This window comes from Cottoperca gobio, chromosome 5, assembly GCF_900634415.1.
Source record: "Cottoperca gobio chromosome 5, fCotGob3.1, whole genome shotgun sequence".
NCBI lineage: Eukaryota > Metazoa > Chordata > Actinopteri > Perciformes > Bovichtidae > Cottoperca > Cottoperca gobio.
This window is the reverse complement of record NC_041359.1, coordinates 2,581,400-2,604,726: the sequence shown is the minus strand read 5'-3', so window position 1 is coordinate 2,604,726 and position 23,327 is coordinate 2,581,400. Positions and strand designations below refer to the sequence as shown.

Sequence of the window (23,327 nt, the reverse complement as noted above, 5' to 3'; positions counted from 1 at the left end):
AGTTTTTTGCAAGATAGTGATTTCAGTTACCTACATGAACTGACTATATTATGGTTGTCAATTTAGGTGTCAAATCTTGTTTTAGAAAAGGAACACAAAATATATATAAATATTTTGTATAAAAGTTGTCATAACAAAACAGAGAGGGTTGATGGAAACATATTGCTTGAATATTCCTCTACATTACATTCCCTCCTGCTGCAGGCTAGACAATGAGGAATAACACGGTTGTCGTTCAGTGCATAAACACAACATATTTTTATTTTTTATTCGAGTTAGATCAGTTTATGTTGGCCAATGAGTAACAAGAGGTTTCAGTATAGAAATATACTGCAAACCTGATTTGAGGTAATTTCAAAACAGTCACTATTGCATCTTTTGTCCACTAGAGAGATCTGATACTGTCAGTTGAATTTGTACACTGTATATCCATAATATCGATATTGCCGTAAAAAAACAAACAGTATTAGTCATGCTATACTTGTTATTTTAGTGTTCTATTTATATGCACTGTGAAAGGGTTGCTCCTTCACTAGGAACTGTTCCCCAACATTAACTGTGCTTTTGTGTCTGCTTAACACTTGTGTTGAGTCATCTTTCATCTTTAAGCCGTCATTCATGAAATCATTTATACACCACACAAATCACAAAGACACACACACACACACACGCACGTACACATATAAAGCATTGTTTCTCTGTTCTCTCTTTGAGGCCATTTGTGCACAAACATCCACCAGGATTAGACCTGATTTTGTTTTCCGATGTCTGTAAAGTACTGCAAAACAAATACTGCACATGTGAGAAATACGTGTGTAAAGCATGCACATAGTCTTGCATACTGTCCTACATTAGAGTTGATTTATGAAGCACTCACTATGACACCCATGTGTGCTGGGAACTCACTGACTTTATTTTCTCAAGGATCATAGCGTTATGATAATTCCAATAGTTGTAATACTTTATAATCCTGTCCTGTATGCAGTATAATCATACAGGGCATTCTAAGTATGTTTGTAATGACTTGTAGACGTGGGAGGGACCAGCAATTATGAAGTATTATGATACTTGACCTTTTTATAAGCCATTATGAAATGCTTTCTTATGTGTAATGATTATGGTTATAAAGCGCTATGAATATTTATGATGTGCTATAAACAGATTATAACACATTATAAGTATGTTTATAATGCATTAAAGACAGTGCTACCATTAAGTTATTCACAGTTTGTATCTATTATGTTATTCTTATCTATTGATGTTCTTTATAGACCTTGTGGGTGGGGACAATGGTAAACAATTGGAGAAGATTAGTATTTTGTTGTTGATTTCTTCATTGTACAGTACATAAGAATATAAAACTATTTTTCCCAAAAAATCACAAGAATGATAGTTTCCCTTTTAGTTTTTCTGAACTGTGAGGAGGGAAAACATAACAGATATTCATATCGTTAGTGATGGACAAGTTGTTTCTTCATGCTAAATAGATTTGTGGTTTAAAATTCAATGAAGCTGCTTTATTTTTGGGTTTTTATTAAAGGTGGGTCATTTTTTACAGAATGTTTGGACTGCACAGTCCAATGTTTCTGTGTGTTTGGATGCTTGCTGTGTTCAGCTCACGCTACACTTACCTGGTGTAGGTGGTAGGTTCCAGCTCGGTGAGGCTGAGAAGGTGAAATGCTGTTCATTAGAGTCGGGGAGGGAGGCGTTGGCAGCTTGCTGTGTGGCTGCAGAGATTGGTGTTCTCTTTGCTTCAGTTTAATTTAGTTTTGTTGAATTCTTTCCTTTTATTGTAGTAACCTTTTTTTTTTTCAATAAACGCCTCTGTTTTGCGCTCCGCCTGCTTATTAACCTGGTTCTTCAGCATCACTTTTAAAGTTTTCCGGTGCCAACCACCTCATCTTCCCATTATATGGGGCGGCGGCGCCACAGCGCTACACACTCCCAAGGAACTGTTGTGATTTTTGAGATTGAAAAAAGGTTAAAACAGGTCTCTATAAATAGCACATACTTGTGTGGCATGCTGTAGCACTTCATAAATCCTAATTATATTGCTTAAGCTCTGAGAGTTATTTCTGCACTCCAGCATTTAGTACCCCATTTTGAATCCTACATAAATCATTTAAAACTTGGTCTCCCTAATGTTTAGCTATACAACATTGTGCTCACAGAACAATGCTCCCTTTCTCCGTCCTGTTCTAAATATTAAGCCAGGCCATATGTCATGAGCGCATAGAAGGAATGGAGACACCCGGCGGTCCAAAGGTATCTGAACGGGAACATAAATAGTGAGCCCAGGGTCTGTCTGTAGCAGGGAGTCAAACACTCCTCCTGTGGTGAACATCCTCTCACAGCGGTCTTACACCAGTCACCACCCTCACTCACTCACTCACTCACTAGACCTCGCCACTGTTTTACTGCACGTTGCCGCGACACTCCCACAGGAGAACTTGAGAATCTGGATTTGGTTATAAATTCTCTCTAGCCTCCAGCCTTCAGATGGTTTTATTTTAGAAGTGAGTCTTGGATTTTAAAGTCTTAATTTTAACTATTTTAAACAGTACAGCTGCTAGATTATTAGCATATTGTTGTATTGAACTGGCTATAGATTTAATTAAATAGTTTGTTATATACAAAGATGCTAGAGTGAAGCATAAAGGACTTTCTGATGAATTGTATTGAACTGTATGGACTACTATTTAAATGTTTGGTCGAAATAGTTTGGCAGGTCTTTGCACTTTATATATATATATATATATATATATATATATATATATATATATATATATATATATATATATATATATATATATATAGATAGATAGATGTCTGTCGATATATATATATAGTGTGTATATATATATTGATCGATAGATATATATATATACATACACACTATATATATCTATAGATCGATAGATATATAGATATATATAGTGTGTATGTATATATATATATATCGATCGATATATATATATACACACTATATATATCTATATATCGATCGATCGATATATAGATATATATAGTGTGTATGTGTGTATATATATATATATACATACACACTATATATATATATATATCTATCGATATATAGATATATATAGTGTGTATGTATGTATGTATGTATATATATATATATATATATAGATATATAGATATATATATATATATATATATATATATATCGATATATATATATAGATATATATAGATATATATCTATATATCGATCGATATATATATATATATATATATATATATATATCGATATATAGATATATATATATATAGATATATATAGATATATATATATATATACATACACACTATATATATCTATCGATCTATCGATATATAGATATATATATATAGTGTGTATATATATATATATATATATATATATATATATATATATATATATATATATATATATATATATAGATATATCTATCTATATATACATACACACTATATATATCTATCGATATATAGATATATATATATATATATATATGTGTATATGTGTGTGTGTGTGTGTGTGTGTGTGTGTGTGTGTGTGTATATATATATATATATATAGCAGTTAGCTGACTTTACATAAAAACAAGACATGCTACATGTGCTAGCATGTATAGTCTTTAGTATGTGAACAAGCTGACACAAACCTTTATCCCAGGTTAGTGCAGGTATATTTTGTTGATGAAACAAGTAATCTCAAATCCCCAGTGTTTAACCCTTTGTGTATTTGTTTGAAGGAGAGGATTTTTTTTTTTGCTGTACAGTACTTCACCTGTCCCCTGCCTGAGAGTTGTATAAATGACACTCAGCCAGTCAGATATTCTGAACAACTGTCAGGATAATAGAGTGGCTGGTCAATCCAACAAGGATGATTTATTTGTCAGGTAGCTGCTTCACACTCTCTGTCCCTGCACTCAGGTGAGTCACACAATAACTCAGGCGTGATGACAACAGCTGTCTGAGGATGGTGTGTCACTTAGTTTCCCATGCATTCCATCTGCCTGCTTTGGGCTCTTTTTAGGAATCCTTCAAACTTCATTTAATTTGAATGTTGATTGCATTTATTTTAAAAAATAAACAGGCACGTCTTTCTCTATCAGCATGTACTGTAACTGTGACAAGAAAGACGACATTGATGGATGTGGCACATCAAATAATGAAAGTACGCTTGCCAATTTAGCACTGCAAATAATACAATTTACAGTAGCAATGATGGAATGTGTTCTTATATTCAGGCACAAGTTATATAAAAGCAGGTTTCTATAGACTTTGATCAGCTTTAGCTTGTTAAATCCTGTTAGCTCGATACATTTGTTAAGAGCAGTATAGAAAAACAGCATTGCAGGCTTTAAAATATAAATTGTAATAACCCGAGGTGTCTCAAAATGACTTCCCTATGAAACTAACTGTAACGGAGACAGAGAGGGGGACAGAAACAGTGAGATTACTTTCTGTTCGCTGCCTCGACTGCTCTGAACTATAACTGTAAAAATAAGATAAGACTAACCCACAATCACATGAGGAAATAAAACGCACTCATTTAAGTAATCAATATAAACTGGCAGGATTTGGAAAGGCACAAGGATAAACATCACCCTCCAACCTGTATGTGCAACATGTATTGTTATTGCTAGCAATCCATGGGGACTATTTGTTCCTATACACTTTACAGCCTGGTGTTAAAAGGCCTGAAACTTCAGCTCCTATTGAAGTAAGTGTAGAGTAACTGAAAATCTAAATGGTCTTCTGCTATAGAGCTGTAAAACATTAGTTATTGCACCTTTAAGAATAACATACACAACTAAGGAAACAGCTGTTTATCATTCTCCGTAGCAGAAAACATGTTTTTTCCTTAAATCGAACCCCCACTGGATCCAATGTGCCTCCACAAACACTGTGTGGGATCCAGATTCAAGGCCATAGAAAGTCCCCTGAGAAAAACTGCAATCAAAATGCCAGTCACACTCCTAGGCCCTGACAGATAGGATGGTCATGGGATATGATTCACACAATTTGGACTGCTCAGGGCTGTCTCTGCTGCTACACCCCAAAGAGACAAAAAGACATTTCACATAATTATTTCCACAGAATCTCTTTCAGCTCTGTGAAGAGGGCTCCTCTAGCAGGCTGTCGGTGTCGAGGTGCTGTGCATGTGTTGAATGCAAGACAAAAGTTTCCATCTGTTCACCTATAATCACACGGTTTCCTTCGGGGTATACAAGAGCAAACGCTAAAAGAGGCGTCTGGATTAGTGACATAAATGATTTAACCCTTCAAAGGAATTATCGCACAATGGGTTCAAACAGAACCATCTATAAGATGACTGAAATGAAAGGCTGTATCAGATGCTTGCTGAAGTGACTGCAACTGGATTTCCTGGCTGAGTGGACATTTATCTTACATCACATCACTCACAGTCGTGTCATGTGGAAGCACTTGTCTCATACATTAAGGGATTCAAACCACATGGAGAGCCTGAACTCACACTGTGTTTACTTGTTCTTCATGCCATTGACTGACAGTCTGTCCAAATAGTCATATTTAGGGTCAAGTGTGTACTTAGTGCCTGCTAAGACTGCAGTGATGCCGACGTAGCGACTCTCTCGCTAGATTTGACGATTTTCAAGACCTGTTTTGTTTTTTCACCTTTGAAAAAGCCAAGCGACAAATCCAGTGGCTCTTTCACATGAACTCCTCTCCCATAAAGACAGTCGACAATACGTCACAGTGAATGTGCTCTCACACGGCTCTCCGGACTGACTGTTCAGGGAATGAGAGGGCTGTAGAGCGTTCAGTCGACCAGAACACAAATGAGCTGTGAATTTGCTTACCCCAACCACCAATCACTGATCCCCATTGTACGGGAGTCAGTTTATTCCAGTGTGTGGATCCTCTCCCTTCATGACACTTCAGTTCCACAGTCATGAAATTAGTGGAAGATTTATACTGATGAGCTGTAAGAAGGATGAAAAGTAGCTATTGACAAAGTTAGAATACTTTGAATTTATCTTGATTTCATTTATTTATAGGTGATGTATTATTTGGAATGTGTCTTGAGCCCCAAAGTGTCAGAAAAGACTATTCTTTGTCCATTTCTCCTGCTCCATCTATCAGAAATATATATATCTTTCTATAAATCTATATATTTGTCCCCTGTTCTGACGTCAAATCAGGGATGTATGCCATATCCAGGTTCCCAGGCGGAACAGTACCTCCAGTTAGGTGTTGTCCCGCCAGCGGGGTAGCTGCTGAATCGAAGAAAATCTTTAGATACTTTCCATTGAAAATTATTTGAAACTCTGATGGATTTTTGGAGCACACTGCGACACACTTGGTTGATAAGGCCGTCCGGTCGCTGGGATTTCGGAAGTCAGGCTGTAAACAGCGACGTTCTGTTCTCCCCAACTATTGTTTTCCTTTAAGCACTCAAGATAGAAATGTTTTTATCGGGACAGACCTATGATTCCATACCTTGTATCAGAATCAGAATCGGAAATACTTTACTGATCCCCAGAGGGAAATTGGGTATGTATTGTATGTAAGTGGTTTATCTGAGTTTCAGTGTCAGTTTGCCAACAAATCAGTCACGGTGAAAGTTAGGGAGCACAGATCTCTACACACAAACCAAAGATGGATCTTAGAGAAACACATTGAGTGTTTTTAGGCTCAGCTTCACGTCATCAAGACAAACTCTCCTGTCCCAACAGACACCTGGATCTGTGTGCCTTCAATCCAGTTTCTAATTCTAAAAAAGTATAATTATCTAGACAAGGTCACCTTTAAAAACTAACTTGCAAATTACTATTTTTACATTCTAAAAATAACTAAAGCCATTTGCAGTTTTTCCTTGGCTCTGCTGCCTGGTTTTCATCACACAAATGCTTCCTCCGACACCAGTCTGGGGCTGTTTGCATTTGATTATTTATAATGATTATTTATAATGACTCAAAATGGCAAATTAATTAGAGTTGGAGGTTGAGAGGGGGGGGGGGGGGGGGGGTCATTTTGAAACAGGGGAAATGTTTTAATGGTTTTTATTTGGACATTTTTCTTCAACTGAAAGTCAGTTTACTGAGTGTTTCAACAAATGTTGGGACGCACAGAAGCTTGATTAGTTTCTGTTCACGCTCGCTGTGAGCTAGGACTTCTTTGAATAAGCTTCTGGTGCACAGAGGGTGAAGAATGTTATTTTTCCGAGTTGTTTGGAATAATTGGGTAGTTGGCACGAGTGACGCTCGCAGCTATGGCTAAAAACACAAAAAACAGGGCTCCACTTACATACTTACAGACAAAACTATTTAGAAATGAGGTGACCGGTGTGTTCAGGAAGTTAGGTATTGTAGGCTGGTCTGCTTACCAACACGGTCAGCAGTTGGAGCAGTGACTTTGACACCAGTTCATGGATATGGAACTACTTTATTAGGTCTTTTAGATCTTTTAATTTATAACTTTATCCCACCATGCATATGCACAAATGATGAAGATATATGTTAGAAACATATATATATACATATATACATATATACATATATACATATATACATATATATATATATATGTATATATATGTATATATATATATATTATATATATATATATATATACACATATATATATATATATGTGTGTGTATATATATATATATATATATATATATGTATATATATATATGTATATATGTATATATATATATATGTGTATATATATATATATATATATATATATATATATATATGGTAAAACATTTTTATTTTACTTTGAGAATATGCATGTTGGGAGTTTCTGTGGTTTTCCCTGCTGCACCAAACACAAACCAAAATGCACCCCAAAACTAAGGTATGCACTGAATTGTGAATTTTATTTTCCATTGCTCATTATCCATATTCTAAGATGAATTTGTATCACTGCAATACTTGTAATTAGAATTTGAACCCTTCGATTATTAGCATTTAAAAAGCTAGTGACCTTTAACCTGTCTTGGGCTTGTGGGAATTGGTGTGCTAGGAACAGAAATATTGACTATAACGTTCAAGGTCGAGGGGAAAACAATGAAGTCTGGCTCAGCAGCAGGCACAAATCATCATGCTCTCCAATAGTGTTGCCTACAGTATTGACTTGACCCGAGAATGGATGTCAGTAACTCGAAGGCAAACGGACCAAAGAGACACAATCCCAGTTATTTACGACGTCAGTGGAAGCTCCACCTGATTATCAGCTCCAAGATGGATGTCCCTCAGGTGTCCTACGTCTGCGCTGCCTCCAATCCCCCAATTTAGCACAAGGTCTTCAAGTTACCTGAAGGATTTTTTATTTTTTTACTTGAAGTCTGGGTGTGAAAACAGCATTAAATGGGAGGGTTCTGTTACTGCTTTGGGGAGTCATTATGACCCTCTCCAGCTTCAACAGTTCTTGTATCCTGCTGTCCCTGGATAATACTGCTGTTATGAAGGTCTGCGCCCCAGGTTCAGCCAGGACTACTGTATGACCCCATTCACCAAAACAATTCTGCATTCTCTGCAGCAAAGCATAACCTGATGGCGACCAAGAAATATGGCCCCTCCAAGAAAATGTCACATTGCAGTATGCTGGTGTTGCAGTGCACGTTCCACAAGCCAAAAGGTTGTTTAAATTATGCAGAGGAAAAAAATCACTGATACTAACTCGGACTGATCCCATTGGTATTGTACTGTCTGAGCAGAATGTGAGACGCACTAAAGAACATACTTCCTTTTATTTCTATTGCTCTGAATAGAACAAAGCTCTGCTCTGGGTAGAAAATCTGAGACCCCTTTTTTTATTGTTATTCACAACAATGGGGAGAGTTTCTTTTAAGATGTCGATATTAAAAGCAACTGGCAAAGATATCGTGAATAATGGATGATATTGATTCTCATCTCCTGTTATTTCTTGCATATAACTCAGCTTGATGGCTTTCTTTTACATATCTTAAGTGGATCTGTGAAAGCTTTCGCTCGTGAGGTATCTCCCGCTTTGTTCTCAGCCAATGTCAAAGCCACTTGCTCGGACTCGTTGGCAGGAAGCAAATCGTCTAAATAAAGCGGATGATGATGTAGAGTGGGTCCTCATCTGTCGCCGGGGTCGTTCTCCTTATCTCTGAATGTGGAGAAATAGCTCGGCCCTGGCTCCCTATTTTTGTTATGACTCCAGTCACGTTTCTTACAATGCCGCCTGCCAGATGTAAAGTGAAACATCAAGCAGCTAATCATGCAAAAAAACATTGCATTTATGTTCGTTTGTGGGACTTAAACATTGGCAGAGTCAACAAACACTTGGATCTGCTATCGAGTACAAACACATCTTTGTTTCTTCTTGAGGAAGCGTGGAGGTAATTAGGGAAAAGGAAAATAATCAAAGCAACAAGCCCTCTTGTAATAAGTTTTTCGTCACCAGTGTCACGTTCTGCCACAGCATGGATTTTGCAATATTTATTACTAGAATAAACACACACACGTTTTGGTTTTAACACGCACACACGTTTTGGTTTTAACACGCACACACACTTTTAGATTTTAGCACACGAACAAGGGAGATCTACGTGCCACACCACCCGATAGACTACGTCACACCCACACATGTTATGAATATTAGCCTTGGGCTAATGTGTCTTTGTACAGTACGCTGCGCAAAGTGTTATTTTTTTTAAACTCTTCTTCATGTGGTTATGTAATAAGTTATGTCAGGTTTGGGTTTCTTCAAAAATGTAGACGGGTACGTCAGAACACAAATGATGTGGCACCTTTTATATCTCGGAGGTGAAAAAACATTGAAATAATATAAAAAATGGTCTCGTTTCCCCAGTTGGGAAGTTGTTCTTCCGACTTCGGCGTGTGATGAGCTTTAAGTCATTAAGTGGGAACAACTTGGACACTACAAAGAAGATGTATTTATTTTATTGGTCAGAGCATTTAAACACAATGATATCTGTTTCAGAGTTGTTGTTTCGACTTGAGTTGACGTTTGTGTCAATTTTCCCATTCGGAAACTTCCGATGATCATGATGAATGCAGCACAAATGCCCTTTCTTGCAATGTTAACAGAAGTAATGCCAGTATCTGTCCAGTGTTTCGGATCCGCTCCAAAATGTAATGGATTGCTTCTTGGCCCTTGCTACCCCTTTCCACTAAGTTTCATTAAAATCAGACAGATAGTTTTACATTCATCCTTCTATCCTTACCTTCCTTTCCTTCTTTCCTTCCTTCCTTACCTGCCTTTCTTCTTCACAGTTCCGTCTAAAACCACAAAACGTCGGTAGTACAAGCAAGATGCATTAAAAAAAAAAAAAGTGTTTTAAAATGATTTATTTCCCGGTTTCAACATTCGGACTAAAGCTCTCCCTGGTGGGGCTGCTGTAATTTGACAGTTGTGAGAGGTCGATTTGAAAGTGAGACTTGGAGGGCAGATCTTTCAAACTCTGCTTTCAAGGCCATGTCTGGTCCACAGCTCAGATCTAATCCAGTCTGCTGCTGCTGGTGGATTCCTACCAGAATGATCCTGCCTGTTGCTGGCAGCCTTGAGCATAATGAAGTGTGACAGAGAGAGCATGTCCCAGAATATAAAGGATACTACTCATTACTCTTCTGCTGTGAACAAGCTTAGAGTTCCTATACCAGCCAAATGTCTTTATGAACCGTGTTAGCATGCTAGCATTTTGTGATGTTACATTTAAAGCTTAATCACATGTAGACCTCATTTATCTTGCGTCTTTATCAAAAAGTAAAATAAAGCTTTGAGGCCTAATTCAGAACATTTGAATTAGATTTTGTGTTTGAGACGCCCTGCTGTCTCATATTTGGAAAAAAACCGCAGCCAACATCTCTCACGAGGCAGCTGGAGCTGGGCCCAGGGTGGACAGACTGCTGTTGACGGGTGTCTGACTGGTGGTGGGAGGCCGGATGGGCACGCTGGGCATTGCAGGAGATTAGCATTTCTAGGCAAAGAGCAATTATTGTTGAGAGCACCAGCAAAGCTTCTACCTCTTTTAAGAAGCAAAGGGTGAGTGGAAAATACTCTAGTTTTGGCTTGTAGTGTGAGACAAAGAAGAAGGTGGTGCTGTACTGTATAGGCCTTTTCTTTTTCTATTTTAGTAAAACCACATATTTTAGGGAAAGCCCTGACTCGGTCTAAGGACGGTCCTTTCAAGCCTACAGTACATTATATTCCCATCTGCTTTACGGATGGGACCCTGGGGGGCTGAGTGAGAAGAAAGGCAGATGACACATGCATATCGATGTGCTCACATTAAAACCTTGTATAGATTCAGGAAATTCAACAATCCTCGGACTGACCTTAAATAAGTGTGACTTCCAAAAGTAGGTCTGTTGGTCATGAATGTTCATCAGGTGACATGGTGGAGATACAGAAATTCAACAACAATGCTCTGATTGACCGGCTATTTGTACAGCAAGCAGCTGATTTTAAAGCAACATTAAGAGCAATGTTTATGTGAAAACACACCTGTCAATTAAAAAGTGGCTGCCAAATAGAAATATAACAAATGGTTGCAATGGCTTAAACAGTTTTTCACTCACTGCAAATTAAAATATAGATCACATGGATGCAAGCCAAGATTATCTATACACGCATCACCAAAGCTAATATCATTAACAATAAGGCACACAACCACATAAAAACAATGCCTTACATTAGAATCCACACAGCACAGTTGCCTCTCTCTCACTTTTCACCTTATGCATAGCAGGTCCATCACAATTCAGTCACACCAAACAGGCTAGATATGAAGAAAGTATTCTATCTTACCTTAAAAAAGAATGGAGCACAAACACCTACATTTTCCAGCCTTGACGTCAAGCCAAGCATTGCGTCTTTCCATACGCCCACATGCTCCGTTGTCCAACCAGGAGCTCACTTAAGCTAGAAGCTGCCGCATCAACTCCGTCTCCCTGAGAGTAGCTCTTAGCCTCAACTTGACCTGGTTCTGAGAAGTGACTGGACTGGAGAGGAGCCCCCCTCTCTCCACTAGGTTTTCGGTGTCATTCTGATTCAGCGTTTATTTTAAAAGTTAATCCAAAGTTAGCAAGTAATGAACTTGGCTTTCTTTTTAACATATTCTACACTTTGACCAAGTGTAACCATGATGTTGAAGCAGAAAAACATCCACTGCCTTTCAGGTTGTGCGGGGCAGCCTCATTGTTTTCTAAACTACATAATTGTTGCACTTCGGGCCAACTGCAACAGTGCCAACCATGGAAGAAGGCCTTACCAGAAACAACCCATCTTCCAATGCCAATTTAAAAGGAAACACCACAACAATACTTTTATGTATTTATTTGCTGTTGCGGCTTTCAAGTGTCTGTTTAAAGGTCTGCACTGAAAAGGTCAAACATTTTTTTAATTGTTGTTCATCCTTCACAAAAACTCTGTATTTTGGCAACTTGAGATCCAATATGACACTGAATACTGAAGAATATTCCTGCCAACCTGCTGCATTGTATGTAGTGTATAATTTTGACAGTCTCCTCATTTTGTTGTGAAGGTGTGAGTCAGTGCCACACTGCCTTGTTTATTTGATTACAAAGCATATTGATAAATTGTTTCTATGTGGGCGAGGAAAGCTTGTGACTGTGCCGGAGCAGTGGGAGCCGAGGCAGTTAGCATCCTCACATTGTTCTAAGCCATTACTCGCTCTGGCCTGCTCGTATTATTATATTGTAAAAACAACACTCCCTGCATGCCTTGATTGCCGGTCGATCCATTCATTCTGGCTGCACAAATAAACACGTCTAAATAGAAAGCCCTCAGAGGCGGGAAAGATGGAATCCATCATGTTTTACGTCAAAGTTCAACAGGAAAGAAGGATTTAGTTTTATTCAAATATGGAGACAGTGTTATTTTGTCTTGGTTCATCTGGTATGTTAGCCAGGATTGTAAGAACATGCAGTTTTACATCCCTTTATGCCTTCATCCCACAAATGTTACTTCTCTCTATGTGTTTTGGCCAACAGGAGTTTTAACAACCTATGAATATATCAGGAGTCTTTTTTTTTTGCTGCCAATGCAAATATTTTGTGCAAGTTGTAAATTTTCCCCTGAATTTTGAATTTCCACTGGATGTTATCCCTTTACATTGGGACACTAGAACTGTCCAGTAAAATCAGAATCGGAATCATGTTTACCAAGTTCACTGTCAAGGAATTTTCCTTAGTGTTAACGTTATTAAGAGCAAATAAATACACATGGACATATAGAATAGAACAATTATAATAAAAATATGAAAAAGATACGACAATTTAGTGCAGGATGTCCAGAAATATTGATAGGGGGGTGTGCAATAAATCGAGTCAGCGGGGCCTGTTGATGAAGCCCACTGTGGTCGGGAAGAAACTATCTTTGTGAGGTCAACAGTCACCAGACTAGAGTCAACTTTTTAAGTCAGTTTTTTTTAATCACTCAAAAAGATTGTCTGGGCTGGGAGGAGTCGGCCACAGTCTTTTCTGTTCTCCTCATGGTCCTGGAGGCGTACTGGTCCAGAGAGACACTGCATATTTCAGCCAATCACCCTCTCAGCAGAGCAAAGACTCAAAGATGGCAGTGTAGAAGTGCACCATCATTGACTTTGGCAGGTTGAACTCCTTCAACTGCTGCAGGAAGTACATCCTCTGCTGTGCTTTCTTGGTAAGGTCTTAGGTGATGATGAAGCCCAGGAAGTCCACAAACACCTAAAGGTCCAGACACGGCAATCTGACGTCAAAGAAATAGCTATGGAGGCCAACTGTTGCCTCGCTTGGCCAAAAGGTCTCAATCAAACACAAAGAAAACGCCCAAACAGCACTTGCGCTTAAGCTGAAAAGACAATCAGAGTGATTTCTCTCGCTAACTGGCTCCGCTGCCGATTCAACATTCTGAATAGGCCAAAAAGTCACAGACGAGTGCCATCGGTGCGGGACACACCGCACAAACTCACGACAGATGCTCACCGAAGTCTTGACATTGGCTGACTGCTGCCCGTCGGCGAGGTGTGTCAGGGCCATAAGTTGTTCTGTCCATATCAGGTCACCGGATGGTCAATCTCCCACCTGGAGGTGGACTCAACCCCACCAGAGATAAGTCCAATAAGGGTGGTGTCATCCATTAACTTTAGGAGCTTGACGGACTAGTGACTGGATGTGCAGTTGTTGGTGTACCTCTGTACACCAACAACAAGAAGGGCAGAGGGGAAATGACACAGCCTTGACTGGAACCAGTTTTGATGGTCCGAGAGTCAGAGACGTGTTTCCCCATTTTCACATGGTGCTTCTTGTCAGACAGAAACTCCTTGATTCTCTGTGCAGGTGGAGTCAAGTACGTGCAGTTGGGAAAGCTTGTCCTGCAGCAGACCCGGGATGATGGTATTGAAGGCAGAGCTGAACTCCACAAACAGGATCCTGGCATAGGTTCCTGTAGAGTTCTGGTGGACAGGTACAGACCTGTTGGCTTAGTGTAAAACCTTACGCTCACTCTGAGAAGTTTGAAGTCTGCAAGCTGCAGAGTTCGATACCGGTCCGCACAGCAATGTCCATCATCACGGCTTCCTCTCCTACTGCATTTTGCTGCATTGGCAAAGGTCAGCGCAACTTTGACTACAATGTCCAATAATTCCACAGATGATGAGAAAAAAGTGGGAAATAAATGTTATATTTGCAATGAATTAAAATGACAACGTGAAATGTGTCGCTCATTGTGACATAATGTTCAACTACATTTTATAGTGATTCAAATAGTTTAATACGTTTATTAGTTTACTACTGAAACTACAAACTATTTTGGGCCATTATATTATACCATTGCATGCTTCTCTCCTGTAGTTGAACCTCTTTGATTCTGCTCAGACATGTAAAAAGATAGACCCATTGTTTAGACCAGGGATCAAGTTTTTCATACTGGTGCAAGTTGAAGAGTGATTTAGTTTATGATTGTATTTGTCAGATGTTACAAAAATGACAAGTAAGACGGGTGCATTTTCTTAGACCAGTGCTCAAGTTAGCAGGTGCAAGTTAAAAAAAAGAATCTTAGTTTATTTATGACCTGTGTGGATACATGTGACTTTTTAGTATTATATTTTGTTAAAGTTTTGTATCACATTTCTAAGTAGTTTTTGTTAAGCAAACTAGATGTTTCTCCTGAGCGAAGCTCAACTTATTTCCAGTGTGAATTAAATTGTAGCATGCAAGGCTCCGCTTTCAAAGTAGCTTCCTCAACACTGCTTGCCAAATGCCAAACATTAGGTTGAGCTGGAGGGTCCAATGCAGAGTTACTGTCAGTAGTAGCCTTATAGTTACCTAACAAACAATGGAAACAGAGACATATATTCATAGCTTTCCCTTTTGTCATTAGCTACAGTAAAAGAGTCAAGCTACTGCACAATGTAGTTAAACTACCAGTTTAATAACATGTAGTACACTGTTAGCAAGCACTCCTAGAACATATTTCACCTAACAGTGGGAATTACACTTTTTCCAACTTTACCATTTAGAGTCGGTGTGAAATAATGAACCTGGACAGTCGTGACTTCAAATACAGTCCCACAGTTTTCCTCTGTACAAACTCAAACTGAGAGAATGTTTTTACTTCCTTAAAACATTCAGAAGATCTATGAAAAGCAAACCCGTAGAGATGTTGTGTGAGTAATATTTTCCTCTTGTATTTATTCATTTGTCCTCAGAGCTGCTGTAATAATGAAAAGACATGTTCCTTAAACCTTCTGGTTGGGATTAGAGAGAGATCTCACAGATCACATTGAGACTTCAGCTTCAGATAATACTGTGTTTGATATTAAAGTCTTTTTAAAGTGCAAGGGCATTCATTCTACAAGAATAATGTTTTACAGCGTGAAACACAAATGTTTTGGGGGAAAATAAGAAGTTGCATTTACTGTCTTCTCTGAACTCGACACTATTTTCTGAAGACAGTGCTTATGAATTATGCACAGTAAGCTGTAGACAGCCTTTGCTTTAAATGATTGTTTACTGAGCTTTAAAGGACTCGGGAGTGAGATGAAACAAAATGCAGTGAAGAATAAAATAACTTTTAAAAAGAAGATCAAAGCAGATCTATTACAAGCCTTCCTGTACAATGCAGTCTGGGATTAGCATCGTGTGTATGAGAGTTATTGAATTATTTTACCACCTACTGTTTTTTTTAGTTAGGTTCATATCTTCAACGATATTAAACTAAACCTTTTATCTTTTATAACATTTGATTAATTTATCGACTCACTTTTGGTATCAGGTGCTCTTCTCTCTTTTTTTTTTTTTGATTCTCAGCGGATTTAAATAGCTTGGCTATTTAGAAATTGCGGTTTGTGTCATTCTAGTGACGATTCTCTCCGACCAATCAGAGGTCTGCAGGGTTTTAACTCCATTGACTCAGCTCGCTTTGATCTTCGTGCGAGGTGGTACTGAAATAACTACCAGGCACTATCTACAACCTTTGTTAATGGAGAACCAAAAAATAGTGAGTACAGTCGAGTAGAGCTGTGCCGTACCATGCAGTGGACATGCAGCATACGTCTCTGTGGGAACTGCTGTCAGTGATCACTGTGATCTTGATGTCGTCATGGTTTTCTGCAAAACGGCTAATTGGAAGCTAAAAAGCTTTAAGCATTAACAGAAATGTGGTTTACAAGTATGAAATGCATTAATTCAATTATGAGTATTTATTGGGTAACAGATGTTTTAGGCTCATCTCCCTCTGTTGATGACATTTGATTGATGCATTTCTTCCTCTGAATAAGTTTATGACAAAGTGGAAATGATTTTGAGGAAGTGCCATTATTGGTATTTTATTTTTATATTCTTTCACTAAATGACTAAAATGGCCAGTTAATAATGGTAGCTAATTGAATTTACGGAGCCATTCATAAGACTATCTAATGTCATTAACCAATATTATTTTCATAGTGATGCCCCATCAGCTTAGTGTCAGTGAATGCAACAATGTCTCTGCTCCACATAGTGTTTTCCCCAAACCTCTTATTTAAACTCATTGAGTTGTGAAATTGGAAGAGCCTCTGGTTCTGTTAGTATTGTAAAGTCCCAGTTTTCTCCCTTTGATGATAGTGTCAGTGTTCCTCAGCAAACAATAGCAGTCTCTTGAATAATTGAACACAACTCTCGGTCTCCGTTAAGGCCCTCAGTTTTAGTTTCCCACCTTTTGTTTCCAAGAGCCATATTTCATATGGCCACTGGCTCTTAAGTTTTCTAGTTTCTACAAAGTGTAAACATTAGTTTCCATGTAGAGTTTTAATCTTAGAGTTTTAATTCAGACATTCTCTTTGGGATTTGTAGATTCTAGGCTAGGCAGAGTTGCTCTAGGGATGGAGGTGTCTGTCGGTCGTTCGGCCCACCAATATATTACACTGAAATATCTCAACAAATATTGGATGGATTGGAATTTAATTTGGTACTGTCAAAACTCAATGTCTCCAAGGGGTGAATCATATCGACTTTGTTAATCCCGTCACTTTATATCTCAACCAGTTTTTAGTTTTCCCAGTGAAATACCTTACCTACCAAACAGATTGGCACACAGATTTGGTACCGACATTAGTAATCCCTCTGTAATACTAATCGCTCTTCTTCATCTACCGCCATCATTAGGTCAACATTTAGATTTTATGCAAAAAATAATGACATTCACATCAGCCACAGCTGTACTTTGTATTCAGTGCTTATTAGCAGATATTAGGATGCTAACATGCTAAACTAGGATGGAGACCATGGTAAATATTATACCTGCTAAATATCAGCCTGTGACCTTTGTTAGTGTGAGTATGTTAGCTGAGCACCACTGTGTGTAAGGATGACGTCAGAGTTTTTGATTGGCTGTATAGAATCTTTGACTCCAAATACTTTCCAACGCAGTCGTTCATCTTTTGTAACGATGATTCAGGAGTGTCGATAGACACTCCTGAATCATCGTTACAAAAGTATGGTGGGAGATATCCCACCATACTGCCCTGCCCTGCCGGCTGTGGCAGCCTATGAACATGAACACCGCCTCTTTAAAGGGCCTACGAAATGATATACATGAAATTCTACTGATGATAGTAAATGCTATTTGTGGTGTAAAATGATGTGTTATTTATGACACTATGCCCGCAGTATTTAAGAAATCACGACTTAGTATGTCGACCACTGATGTTGACATCGCCGCTACCGGAAACAGCCGACGCCTTGTTCTGACGTCACAAGTAGAACAGTCCACCAGTTGAATACACAGACTGCACGGCAGACGTGGCATGTCGGACTCTGGCTCGGATATTTCGACAGAATCGAGTGACAGTGAGTCGTCAATAGACTCGTTGCACTTTGAAGAAGAGGAGTTTATTGAAGAGGATGCCGGTGTCTTAGATCATGCGGGGAGTTTAGCGTGGTGGAAACAGACCAGCTGGAGACACAGTATTCAAGATGAAGACACAGACGGGAGCGAACATGCGGATGATTGTGACGGTGATCCTGGATTTGGCGGAGATCCTCTGCGGCAACAGAACACAGACAGGTATATACATTTGACTATAATTCATAGAACATCTCAATAAATAGTAAATACATCATAACAAAACGTAACATTATCCTCGATCGTAAATAGATCGCAAGCTATCCTATATCGAGTCGATAGCTTGGTTTCCTTGAATTGTTATGAACCCGACTAGTTGTCCGCAAATTGCTCGATAGCTAAATATTCAATTATTTCTCTACTTGGACACATCGACTGTCTGTAAAGCTTGATAACTTGATTCTGTCTCGAAGATTCTGCGGTTGAGGTTCTATCGTTGTGTCTGATGTCAAACGTCATATATTACGAGCTGTATATAAAGCATTTGCTATTAGCTAACAGACAGACCGGAGGATAGCGCTGGTTTATAAAGTATAGTCTGTATACTGACCATCTCACGGCTGCCTATAGTAGCCGGAACACTTACCAGATGTTCATGGAAGTTATGATGTCGTAACTTTACGAGAATTACGTGAAACGGGTAAAAAGTTGCAACTAGATAGATCCGACCTCCGTACGACCATAACAGGCTTATGAGCTGCTTACGAAGCCTGTCGTGAAACACAGGCCTATAAATAGTATGAAATTAAGATGACGTTAATATTGGCCTTTTTTTCTGGATATTGCATATTGTGTACATGTCCTTACCACTCTTCTTTGTACAATTAGGTGCACGTGTGAAAACTGGACAATTATGGAAGCAATTGAAGAGCTGCTGCCAAGAAAAGGATGTCATGGAGGAACTCAATGAATATGAGGGACATGGTGCAAACATAACCTGCATAACAGATCACCCAGGATTCAAATCAAAGTGTCTGGATGTTTGGTTGTTGCAGACAGCCTACCAAAGGTAAGGTACGGTCAAGAGTTCAGTAACATACTCTGCAAAAAAGATGTTTTATAATCAAGAATTATATAGTGTGTGTGTGTGTGTGTGTGTGTGTGTGTGTGTGTGTGTGTGTGTGTGTGTGTGTGTGTGTGTGTATTATTATGATGCTGACCTTTGGAACAACCAACATGGATTGGAATTTACAGTCCAGCTGACCTGACGCGTGTTCGGGCCTGCATGGACTTGTGGTGTGTCCGTGGAGGGGGATCCGTCTGCACAGCAATTTCTTGTAATGTACAAAACACAACCTTAATAATAAATCTTTCAAACCAGCTTGAAATTGTATTGCATGTCTGTGTAAAGAAAATATCTAATAACATTCATAATAAAAGATGTGGTTTAAGTGATTGAGAGAGCAATGAACGTCATGTGCAGGTCTACTGGTACTACAACTGTAATGTACAGATGACGTACAGTCTGTATACTTACTGGTGTACACACAGCTTCCTCCTCAGTGTGGATGTTCAATAGATGTTCGCTGATCATACAGGTATCCTCAGTTTTGTCAGTGGCTTCATTCACCAATGTTTCAATACCTCTGTAATAATAGGGTGATAGTTAAAAGTTCAATAGACTCATGCTTTTACTCAAACGACAGAATAAAATGGGGAAGCCTGTTATAAACATTGAATCTATACTTAATTAAGCTAATGAAGTGTAATTAGCTAAAGTTATTAATACTACAAACAATAACACACAGATATTGGCTAGGGCCTGGGGTAATCTCGTTACATACAGTAGGCCGAGACCGATTATGGCTTTATGCTTGTAACAATAAATTAATTAAACAAGTAGCACGGCTTACCTTCGCTCTCTCCCTTTTGGCGAATGCATTTCGTCAGTTCTTTGGTGGAGGACTCTGCATCGGCGGGGGTGTTTGAGTCGGCGTGCTGGCTTGTGCTGGCTGGGGTCTCGGCAGTATTGTAGGCACAGCATCTGCGTTCAGTTTTAAATTATTTTTGAATCTCATTTCCTTGGCGAGCATAGTTTGTTTGAAACACGATCTCTCAAAGTGCTGCCCACAAATCGTCGGTTTCATCGACGCACTTGTCTTGTCCATAAACGTGACATTTTATCATCTTTTGGCCACAGAAAGCTAGATTTGGAGACGGCCCCACATCCCCATACAACACATCGCTTGCCAAGTATTCTTGGCGATCACTTGTTGTCCATTCTTTCTCATAATAATTGACATCAGTCTTTGACGGACGATTCAACGCAGACAAACATTGACGGCTGTGTTCTACTTGTGATGTCATCGCCCGAACATTGCCGAAGTGGATGCTCCCGGCGCAGCGACCGATTGTTGTTAGCGGAAGTCATTGTTATCCTGTTACGATCGTGATTTATTAAGAATACATCAATAATAAAAATATATATATATGGCACATTTCACAATAGAAATGCAACCTCTATCATATACCAAGCCCAATAACACTGACGAAATATCATTTCGTAGGCTCTTTAACAGTCTGTCACACTTCTTGTTCACAACCCTATTTGTGGACTGCCATTCTACTTATGAAAACTATTTTTAGAATACCCCAGACCTGAGTAAAAAAGTTTCCAATCATAAAATGAGCTACTGTATTCTGGGGACGTGACTGCTCCTCTTTAGTCAGCTGTAGAAATCTTGAAGGCGCCTTGGAGGCCTGGTGCAGTCTACCATATGTTTCTGTCTGACTGCTTACTGTATTCACTTTCCTCTTCAGGCTTCTGTCTGTTCCATTCACTTTAGCTGTGCAGACACAGAGGATTTACTAAATCAAATCAAATCAAATTTATTTGTATAGCCCAATATCACAAATTATACATTTGTCTCAGTGTGCTTTACAGACTGTACATGTTACGACATCCTCTGTCCTTAGACCCTCGCATCGCACAAGGAAAAACTTCCTAAAAGAAACCCCAAAATTAAAGGGGGAAAAATGGAAGAAACCTCAGGGAGAGCAACTGAGGAGGGATCCCTCTCCCAGGACGGACAGACGTGCAATAGATGTCGTGTGTACAGGATAAACAAAATAGTACAAATACAACATTTGACAGAAATGATGTTGTGTTGGAAAAAAAAGAGAAAGTATGGATGAATCCAGGAAAATGTCAATAAGGCTTCCCGGTGTCCAGCAGGACCAGGTCAGCAGGCGCTGTCACGATTCATGATCCTGACGTAAACTTTATCAGTGGCAACCTGCCACATGAGAGGAAGGAAAGTCTTTAGCCTACTCTTAAATGTGGAGAGTGTGTCTGCCTCCCGAACACAAACTGGAAGCTGGTTCCACTGGAGAGGAGCTTGATAGCTGAAGTACTAAGCTAAGTACTACTGAAGTGTTTTTATTCCATCACTATTGTGTTTGCTGATGTATGCATACCTGCATGTCTCTTTGCTGTAGGTCCAGGTGTCTCTGCTGAAGACCTGCTGCAGAGCTGCTGTGCTGCTGGCCAGAAATGGGCCGCAGAAAAGCACCACTGCAACCACATGCTGGATAATGACGAGCACTCCATATGCAGGTAGGTGACCCACTTTCCTGTGGTGGATTGCAGTTTGTTTTACAAACATATTTGGAAGCTGTTTTGGAGGAAGACATGTATATAACATTTATATAATTTCATTGGATGGATAAAACATCAGTGGAACAACCACAATTCCAATTTTTAGGAGAAGTGCTAGGCCTTTTTACTTTTTCATTACAACTTTTTAAAGGGATATCACACCAATTTTACATATGAACATACAGTTAGTCTTCTGAAGCTTTCATGGATTAGTTTTGACCTAATCAGAAACCTGCTTTACATCTGAAGGTGTGGATATATGTATGTATGTTTATTAGGCAGGTAAGGTCTAATCAAAGATGTTCAAGTTATTTGTGAAGCATTACGGCACATGTAGGAACCAGGTTCTGGTCAAGATATCTCTCAGAAGGAAATCTTAATGAGCAGAGAACTGGAAACCAAAGGAGCTGATGGAGACTGAAGTGATGTCTTACTCTGAAGGTTTATTAGATCTTGATCAAGGAGAACAGATCATGAACAACACAAGCTAATGCAGAGATGCAGTCACATCGTCTGCCACCATCCATTCTGGAGAACAGCCGCTCTCTCTCGACATTTATCCTAAAACAAGGCCTTCCATCAATTGTCTACCTAAAGATAGATCCCCGAGATGGCTCCTCAAATCAAAGTTGACACATTCTAAGTAAGAGCATCTCCCTGACCTGGCCAGTCTGAACACACTGGGCTCATTGCAACTCTGATCTTGCAGCTGTGGTTTGTTGGGTCCGGGGAGACAACCAGGGAGAGCTGTAGATGGTCCTGAGAAGGTACATTCTGTAGGCTGACCTTTGACCTAAAGATGATTTGTATGTGCCCTGCCATGAGAAAGACCGTCTAAATATGTACAGAGACTGAGGTTTGACCATATCGACTCACAGTATGTATACTAAGAATAGCTTTATAACCTGGTCCAGCTATAGAACTAGATCCAAAACTCCTGAACAATCTCCACATCTTCTTCTTTGATTTTCTCACAAGGCACCTTACATTATGGAGGTGCAATACTAAATTACCCTTTAAAATTGTAATCTTTAAGATTTTAATTAAACCCCACTTTTGATACTATTCATGCTTTGCCTTTTTTCAGCCTTTTTTCAGTTGTTGACAGTCTACTTTAGTCTCCTGTATTAAAGTAACGCAAGGAATTGGATCTTCTTCACCCTCAGTTTGTTTTGTTGCGATGTAAACAGTGAGCTTACAGCAGCTGCTCCTCTTCTGTTGCATCTCTGACAGAGCAGTTATTCAAGGTGTGTTTGCTGCCCTCAGTGGGTGATGCATGTTTAATTTCAAATTCAATTCTGGGACCTTAATTATTAAAACGTATGTGCCACCAGTAACAACAGGTGTCACCAAA

General features: G+C 39.0%; 1 protein-coding gene across 3 annotated transcripts in view; it reads left to right on the top strand.

Annotated features, from left to right (window-relative positions):
- The window catches only part of fbln2 (fibulin 2), a 70,845-nt gene that overhangs the window by 3,842 nt on the left and 43,676 nt on the right, over positions 1–23,327 (top strand). For all 3 annotated transcript variants that reach the window (XM_029432321.1, XM_029432319.1, XM_029432320.1), the window contains exon 3: positions 21,814–21,931. In XM_029432321.1, coding sequence (XP_029288181.1) covers positions 21,814–21,931 — 118 coding nt within the window. The remainder of the gene's footprint in view (positions 1–21,813; positions 21,932–23,327) is intronic.